Source organism: Carex rostrata, chromosome 6, assembly GCF_964058835.1.
Source record: "Carex rostrata chromosome 6, lpCarRost1.2, whole genome shotgun sequence".
Taxonomy (NCBI): Eukaryota; Viridiplantae; Streptophyta; class Magnoliopsida; order Poales; family Cyperaceae; genus Carex; species Carex rostrata.
In genome coordinates, this window is record NC_135923.1 from 13,978,624 (window position 1) to 13,987,929 (window position 9,306).

Genomic DNA, 9,306 nt, shown 5'->3' on the forward strand with positions numbered 1-9,306 from the left:
TTTTGTATTTTCATATCTAGAGAAAGTCGTTGTTGCTTGTGCACTTAAACTTCAATACTCACAATCAATCTCAAGTTTATTAAATCAATTCAACAACTCCCAGAGTGATCTTGCGTGATCAAATCAATTACTACTTCGAGCCTTGTGCTCACCTTGTAATCCTTGAATTCTCACGAATCAGATTGTCTTCTTTGAGCCTTTAGTGCTCGTGTTTGGACCGTGTGACTTCCCAGAAGATTGTAAGGGCTCACCGGTTCCACCTTGTATTCCTTTATCTTTGGGTAAAGAAAGGCGTACCATCTCGAAGGTTGCAGGCCCCAAAGACGTAGGAGTTAGTGCTGAACTCCGTAAACAACTCTCGTGTCAAGTGTCTCTAAACTCTACTATTTACTTTATTTATTTTATATTTTAGTTTAAGACAAAATTATTCTAGTTTCCAGCAAGAATAATTATACGACACACTGGACCTTTATAACTTAGATTAAAAATTTAAAAATGCTCTATTCACCCCCCCTTTAAGTGCCTTTGGGACCAACAAGACCGCCCAACCATAAGTCATAACTCGTAAGTCGTAACCCTCTATCTCAGTTTTAAAATCTTAGACAACTTTCACCTCTCGCTTTCGACGACTACGATCACTCTTCATTTCGTAAAATATTCGAAATTGAGTTCGTAAAAAATTTGATTTGAAATTAATTCAAACCAAACTTAGTTCGAAATTAATTCAAACCAAACTCAAATTGAGGTAAGTTCGATTTGTTTGCAGCCCTAATCACAGCTATAAATTGTTAATATAGTAGTAACTTATAATATGAAAATGTTTGAGCAGCGTAACAAATTAACAATGAAATAAGTTTCATTTGACTAGGTCTATGCCGTGATTTTAATCAATCCAGCAATGTAAAAGATAAGGAGATCTTGAATTGTCCCATAATTCATTAGTGTGAATTCGTGAAAGGTAAAAGAAAACCGTGTGAATTTTGATCTGCGAGAAGAAAACTAATGCATAAACTACCGGGATAATTAGATCTGCCAAAAAAATTTGTAGTTCGTAATTCGATTGACTTCGATTAGAAAAATTTGTAGTTCACAATTAATTCGATTCGAAATTAGTTTGATTTGAAACAAATCAAATTAGTTCGATTCGAATCTTATTCAAACTCAAACTCAAACTGGAGCAAGTTCGATTTGGTTTGATTCGTTTATAGCTACTAGCAAGCATGGTAAAAAATTTGAAAGCAACTATTTTTATAGGATCAAAATTTATCCAATGCAAAGAGGATTCAAGACAATTAGATAAAAAAATCTTTTAGTGTCTCTTCGGCTTCCAATTGAGAATGGACATGAACATAGAAATTGAACTGAAAAGTATTGTTTTAGTAGAAAAAAAAAATTCAGTTCAATTGCCGAATAGATCCTTAGATTGCAAATTTTTTATCAATTTAAATTTTACATTGGTAAAAATTCTATCATTCCTTCGTACAATACTCTTTTTCTTCCCTATATTATTTTATAATATTTTTTATGAATAAAAAATTCTCAAACCCATTTACCTTTTTTATTACTACAAAAGTACAAATGTGTTCCGATACAATTTTCGAATTGCAGAGATGATTTGCTACCCCTCCCCCTCTCCATCTCTCCCTTTCGCTGTCACTCACTTTGTCTCTTTCCTGGCTGTTGCAACCAAGTTGCTAGTCTAGTTCTAATCTTCCTCTCAACAATAAATTAACAATATTTGCTCCATAGCTCTGGTGCAGTCCAGATCCACTGTCACCTCTCTTCTCGTGCAAATACAAGGTGAGATGAAATCCAGTGTAAAGTTTCCAGTAATCAATTGAATCAAAATGATGGGTCCAGAAGTTAGTTTCCTCAAGAGAGTTCGCCGGATCGAGCCGAGAAATTTCACCGTCGGCTTATTGCTCGGATGTTTTGTCGTGGCGTTTGCGTATTTCTTCACGACAAAGTTTGATAGCTTCCATTTCTATGTAGGTTAGTTGACAATTTCTACTGTGATTTGCTCCAATTTTGCCACTTTGGTTTGTTAAAAGTTTCTTTGTTTTTTCCTGTTCTTGTTTTTGTTCGTTTGTTTTTCTTGTGCTTGTGATTGATGTTTCTCTCTTCAATTGGTACAATTGTGAGTAATTTCTTTTAATTTGGATTTGGTACACCACACTCTAAATAGTTTTTGTTTCTCTTTCAAACTCTATCTTTATTGTTTTTCTCAGTACACTCTGCGTCAACGAAGATTGTAGCTACTCCAAGCGGAGACATGTTGCCAACAATGGTGAGCTCAGATCAAGTAGGTATGTATAAGACACCAAAAAAATATCTATTATTACCAGAATAAGGGTACGTAGTCCTATTTGCAACATTGGAAATAGTTCTGGTATGTAGTTAATTTCTACTCATGCAATGGCATAATACGAAATTGTCTTTGTGATCCCCTGAAACAAGACCTGTTAGCTCATCAATTTTCAATTTTGATATGAATTACGTAAACTTTTCTAATTGAAATACACGGTGACATGGTTAAAGTAAAAATAGATTAAAACATTGTGGTATTAGTGATATATCAGGAAAGTTGAATGTCCAACAAACAAATGAACCGGTAATGATTTTGTCACATGACACATGGGTCCCAATAGTGACTGAGACACATCATATGATTTATGCTGTCATCTAAGTAATTTCATAATTGCAACTTATTTTTCATTACTGAAAGTTTCCTTTTTATTCCTTTTTTTTTTTTTTTTTATAATTTGCAAGGTATAATTACAAAACCTAAACCAAAGAAAGAAAACAGGAAGCAAGTGCCATTATGCGACCTCTCCCAAAAAAGAATTGACAAGTGCGAAATTGAGGGAGACGTGAGGATCATAGGAAGAAACGGCACTATAGTGTGGGTCCCATCACCAGACTCAGATGATGGTCCAGATTACGAGAGGAAAGTATGGCATATCAAGCCATACCCTAGGAAAGAGGATAAAGCGGCAATGGACCAGGTGCGTATGGTCACAGTGAAACCAATGGATATAGATGAAGCCCCAGCTTGCACAAATTACAGTGACGTGCCGGTTATTGTGTTCTCTGATAGCGGGTATACAATATTATTTGATTAACATTATGGTTTTGAAATCCCATATATTGGTTGCAATCCTAACCTTGTCATGTCATTTCAGGTACAGTGGGAACTACTTCCATGACTACACTGACGTGCTGGTCCCATTATTTACAACCGCTCGAAGGTTCCAAGGGGAAGTTCTATTTCATGTGACGGATCTTAAGATCTATTGGATTGGCAAGTTCCTTCCAGTATTCAAGAATCTTACAAAATATGACCTTATTAACTTCGATTGTGACGAAGAAGTCCGGTGCTATAAAAAGGTTTATATTGGCCTCACGACTCATGATGCTTTCGATATCGATCCTGAAAGAATTCCCGAAAAATACACATTGGAGGATTTTACAAGATTTATGCGCACGGCTTATGATCTCAAGAGAGACACAGCCGAAATCCCTATACAGAAAACATTGCGAAGGAAGCCAAGGTTGTTGATTTTTGCTAGAGCAAAAACAAGGAGGTTTCTGAACCTAGATGATATTGTTCATGAAGCCGAGAGATTAGGGTTCGAAGTGGTGGCCACTGAGGCAACTTATAGATTGGACCGAGTTTCTCTTGATGTGAATTCATGTGATGCGATAATGGGCGTGCATGGTGCCGGGTTGAGTAATATGGTGTTCTTACCTGTTAATGCGGTATTCATTCAAATCCTCCCTTGGGGTGACCTCGAGTGGGTTGGTAAGTTATTATATGTTTTGTACCAACAAATGTTGTACCCAATAAGCTATTAATTCGTGATCCATGTCTAATAAGTTAGAAGTCCAGTATCCAACAGGTCTTTGCCAAATACAAATCCATTTCAAGCCCAAAATGTAGAAAGATAATTTACTGAAAACTTATTGTATCAGTCCATTAGCCCAAACCCCAAAGTATCATTTTCTGTATCTATGGGGAAAAGAAGAATTGTGAATTACGAATGAGATAATAAATTGTCCATAAAAATAAAATGCAGGGAACTATTTCAGGAGGCCAGTTGAGAAAATGAAGCTGAAGTACCTGCAGTATTTTGTCTCACCAGAAGAGAGCTCTTTAATAGATGAGTATCCAAGAAATCACACGATTTTTACCGACCCACAATCTGTACACCGTAAAGGGTGGGATGCAATCAATGAGATTTTTCTTCAGAAGCAAAGTGTGAGGTTGAACATATCTAGGTTTAGACCTACTCTGCAGGAAGCTTTAAAGCATCTCAATTCAGAGGATCCATAAATTTAATTGGTACATTATAGCCCCAGTTTTTTTTTTTTTTTTTTATGTTCTTTTATTCTTGTCGAAAGTGAATATTTAAAATGTTCTACTTAAGAAAGGTATATACTATATGAATCCGTATCCTCTCCGGTATTGCAGTGGATCACCCTCACTTTACGGTTTGAGATTAAATCTCAACCGGTTTGGGATTCGGGTCGCAATAGGGGCAGTATTTTTGAGCTTTGAGATTCATGCCAAGTTAAAAAGAATGGTTCAGATCTAGTAATTGTAAAAGATTCCCTTATCAGGTATTGGAGAGGATGTGAATTCATACTATATACTGTGTTTTTGTTTCAGAGAGAGAGATCCAAGATGTTAACATGATTTGTTTATAATTCGACCTTGAGCATCCAATTTTTCTATCAGAGAGGTGGTGTCTCGTCTTGCACTTTTCAGACTTAATCATTTGTACACGTAGAATAAGAGACTGTATTGACATTCAAAATTTCATTTCGTCAACAATAAGAGACTGTGTATTGATTTTTTCTTTTCTTTTTTTGTTAATCTGCACATTACTTGCATGTAATAGGAAAATGAGCCAAATCGTTAACTCTTAATCTTAATCATACTAATGGCATTCGTATACAGGAATTATTTGGATATCTCTTTTCCATTTAAACTTTCTTTTAAAAGAAAAAAATATCTACATTGGTTTTTGGATTTCTCTTTTCCATTTAAACTTTAAAAAAAATTAGACACTTGAATAATTTGCACAGCAGATTCAGTTTTTTTTCCATTAATTTTGGTTGGCCATGATAATCTTATACGAACGATTAATCGAGCGTTCATTCGCACTGCTGATTCAATTGTATGATTCTTCGAGTAAATCTAACTCTTACCTTCTAATATTGTTCCTGCTAAGACTAGGAGCCGCAAACATGGACCCGAGTACCTGATTCGATGTAGTACCATAGTGGATCGGGTTTGGATTCAGATTTTTTCTGATCCGTGGAAAAATACGTTGGATCGGATAAAGTCAGTTGGTATTGTTGGTTGTATGGTGCTGCTTGTATCATGATTTTGTGGTATTGGGTAATCACTTTGTAACGCAGTTGGCATGGCAGCTGCGCTGCCAATGTTTTTTCGAGAAGACATCATCAGAGATTGGTTGGTGCTCCTGCAGAGGAACTGATTTGTTGCTAAACGGGCCATTTAATTTCTGAAGGCCGATTGAACAGTTTAGCATTCATATTTTCAAATTTAATTGATCCATTGAAACACTGACAACTATTGCTCAAAAGGCCCAAAGTTAATGCTTCTCAGAACTGACTACTGAGCCTATATCCAATACTTTTGTTCAATTGTAAGTCCAATTTGGATTGTTATCATTTTCATTTCATTCAGAAAGCGGATCATAGAGTTGAGGGAACAAAATCTATTGTATTTGAAAACAAAGACTTTTTTTTTATTTAACAAGCATTTTTGTTATTTTATTCGCAAGGACCAAGTCTACAAAAATATCTTTCTTGACCAAAACTTTGGTCATCAGAGCATGCTTTATTCTCGAGGACCACAGAAAACTAATTAATAAACAAAAATTAATTTTATGTTTTTTCTGGATGTAAAGATAAAATCTGACTGGAGGTTCTGTAAATCTTGCAAAAGAATTAACGACTAATGACAAGCTCTCAAAATACATGATATAACAATGCTGCTATGTATCAAAAAATAAGCTGCTCATCTTTAATCCAAATAAATATGCATATAAATAATAATAAATAAAAAGTGATCATCAATCTCCTATATAAAGACTTCTATAATTTATATATATCATAACTTTTGGTCTTTCAATAGATAATATATAACTTTTAGCTGACCAAAATCTCCAGTGCTAATTACATTTTGGTCCTTAAAACCCAAATTTATCTTAGTAATTCCAATGCTCTTGTCAGAGTAGGTTTGAATCTTGTTATATTGAGTTTTACATTTTGTTGGCGCAGATAAATCTCGCTCATCGCTGCCCATCCCTGTCTTCTGATCGATTCTGGATCTGTAAACACTGCATGATCTCTCGGATATAGATCAATCAATGTGCTCTCTTCTTTGCTTATACTGTACTGCAGGTAACCCAGCATCATATTCCTTGCCGCCTCCCCAAAATCATGCTCTGATATCTTCTCGAGATTCCCGAAAGGAACTATTTGAATTACCACTGCATTTGTCGGGAGAAAAACTTCATTGGTTAGCCCTGCACCATGCACCCCCATCATCACATCAAATGAATTCACCATTCTTGCAAACTCACCAACATTAGTACGAAAAGAGGAATCTTTGACAACAACCTCAAATCCTAACTCTTCTGCTACGGTCACAATTTCGCCAACATTTGTCATTTTTCGAGTGTGATTCCTTGCTATTATCAATAGCCTTGGCTTATTCTTACTACCCCCTGCCAGATTTATTGCGAAATTTCTTTCGAGCAAATAGGCCCTTCTAATTAGCCTAGCAAAATCTACCATTGAGTAATTATGCGGTGTTCTAGAAGGGTCCATTGTAAGTTCACTGTGGCTATAAAGCCCGACAATGACACGAGGGTAGCAGTGCACATTGTTTTCTTTGTTGAAATCTATGATTTCATAATTCGATAGTTTGTCCAGGACCTCTTTGTATTTCCGAATCCACCAAAGGTTCATGTCGGCTACGAGCATTTGAACTTCACCTTCAAATTGTCGGGCAGTTATAAACAGCGGGATCAGCACATCACTGAAGTCATGAAAGAAGTTCCCTGTGTAACCCGCCGATGCAAATACAATTGCAGTGATATTGTGATCTACGTTGCATTTAAGGGCCTCTGTGGAAGCATAGAGGGGCCTTATGGTCACCTCTCGCACATTTTTCATTACGAAAACATCAAATTTGCGAGTGTATGGTCGAATTTGCCATGTTTTGTTTGCTTCCAAGTGCATGGTCTCGTCAGAAGCGAAAAATATGGAAGATGAATTCCCATGAATTCTTACATTGCTGTAGATTTCGCATACTGCTGATCTAAAGTTTTTAAGGTCACATGACAGAATCGGTGTGGTTTTTGAATTCTTTCCCTCGTTACCTTTTTGACATAAATTGAAACAATCTAATATTAAAAAACAAAGAAGCTTCAAATTCCACAATTTCTAATATACTATTTCATTTATATATAATTGATTTAGTGCATTAAAACCGATTGAACCGAATAGGAAAATTAATAGTCAACAATATGGTGATATTTCAATGTGCAATATGGCTGTTATTAACTGATTTTTCTGAGCAAGAAAGAAAACTTCCAGTTAGTGATCTTATGAGTCATGACTCATGACATATCTCCTGACTCTAGATTCGCCTGGTGATGAGATTATCTAATTTGACCAACCCGACCTGACTCTAGATTCGAATGTCTAAATAGTGGTAATTTGAGACCGATTATCTAATATATATGCAATTATATAGATGCTGCAAAAACTCAAAGAAATCCAGTGTATCCCTATTTAATTGCAAAATCACGAATTAATCTTTCTCATTACCCTTTTACAGTTTTACTGCTATGGAATCCAATATTGTTGCTTTTGTGAAAAACGCATGATTATAGTAAACACTGGTGGACATATATATGCATGCTAGTTTATAAACTTGGAGATTGATGAATAGTTTACTTTAGTAATTAAAGTATTGCTCCTGTGGAGAACACTTAATTAAATCGAGTTTCCTTGTTAGATACCTGCAGTTTCTGAAATTATGTAATCATTTCCTAGCGCACTCGAATTTTGCACATCCAGTCCCACTGTCAGGAGAAAAGAAAACAAACAAAAATCATGACACTAAGCCAAAATATAAAAGTACGTAGAAGAAGAAATAAATTAATAAAGAATACAAAAATCATGACACTAAACCAGAATATAAACATATAGAAATAATTAATATTAATAAAGAGATAAAAAATAAAAAGAAGCAGACAATATGAATAATTTCTATCAATGATATCGATGTGGTCATTAATTACCAACGCCACAGCAATAAAGAATTTTCGCAAATAGAATTGAAAATTATAAATATTAAGAAGATTTGGACACTGAAACTATACCCTTTTTTCACTGGAAATGGGATTTAACTGCAAAAAAATAATAGGAATGCAACTTTTCACAAGCCACATATATATAGCAAGTGTACTGTTTCAAAGAATGTAAATTATATAGTCTAGACATTATCAGTACGCCAATTACCAGATCTGACAGGGGCAGTTAATGGAAATGAGATAGGAGAATGATGGAAATACACCAAAGAGACAAGAAAACAAGCAACAAAGAGACTACTGATCACCTCCCCTACACTCCTAGCCCACTTCATCTGGTACCCTATTTTCCAAATATATTCTTCTTTAATTTAGTTTGAGATAGAGAGACAACAAGCGGAGGAGCTGACAAGGTTTAGCTAGAGAGATAAGAGATTGGATGAGAAGGGGGAGGTGGTCTATATATTGTGAAAGAGCTAGCTAGTGACGATGTATATATGGATACTCAGATATATGAAATATGCTAACTATGCAGAAAACATGTGTCCAAATATGCTCAAGTTTTATCCCAGACAGTTATGGATCGAGGCCTGATAGAAGTTTGTATTACTTTACTTCGTTTTGAAATGAAACGGATCTAGCAGACTTTTATCAAAAATATATATATATATATAAATAGAGTATAGCTAAATTGCTGTCAGTAGCACTTTGACCTAAGTATTTACGGAGTCAAATTTTAATATTTGATGTTCAAACAATAAATCCAAACCGTTAGATGTTCAATATATAATAAAATGTGCTTGGAGACCAAATGTTATATTTTTTGGAAAACAACGGTTTTCAAACCAGTTTAATAAATAGTAAAAAAATTTGGTTTCCAAGCACATTTTAATATAGATTTAACATGTAACGGTTTGGATTTGTTATTTGAACATTAAATATTAAAATTTGA

At 35.0% G+C, this 9,306-nt stretch overlaps 2 protein-coding genes across 3 annotated transcripts; one reads left to right on the plus strand and one right to left on the minus strand.

Annotated features, from left to right (window-relative positions):
• Positions 1–1,656: 1,656 nt before the first annotated feature.
• Positions 1,657–4,462, plus strand: LOC144555239 (alpha-1,3-arabinosyltransferase XAT3-like). 2 transcript variants are annotated; one of them, XM_078303502.1, is made up of 5 exons: positions 1,657–1,992; positions 2,229–2,306; positions 2,770–3,100; positions 3,183–3,802; positions 4,077–4,462. In XM_078303502.1, the coding sequence occupies exons 1-5, from the start codon at positions 1,848–1,850 to the stop codon at positions 4,331–4,333; spliced, it is 1,431 nt and encodes a 476-aa protein (XP_078159628.1). In that variant the 5' UTR covers positions 1,657–1,847; the 3' UTR covers positions 4,334–4,462. The 2 variants fall into 2 exon arrangements, with proteins under 2 accessions (XP_078159628.1, XP_078159629.1); XM_078303503.1 differs by having other exon boundaries at positions 1,657–1,988.
• A 1,551-nt stretch (positions 4,463–6,013) lies between these two features.
• Positions 6,014–8,831, minus strand: LOC144555033 (alpha-1,3-arabinosyltransferase XAT2-like). The gene is made up of 3 exons (XM_078303231.1): positions 8,566–8,831; positions 8,064–8,126; positions 6,014–7,418 (listed from the first exon to the last, which is right to left on the minus strand). The coding sequence occupies exons 1-3, from the start codon at positions 8,687–8,689 to the stop codon at positions 6,235–6,237; spliced, it is 1,371 nt and encodes a 456-aa protein (XP_078159357.1). The 5' UTR covers positions 8,690–8,831; the 3' UTR covers positions 6,014–6,234.
• Between the last annotated feature and the right edge of the window lie 475 nt (positions 8,832–9,306).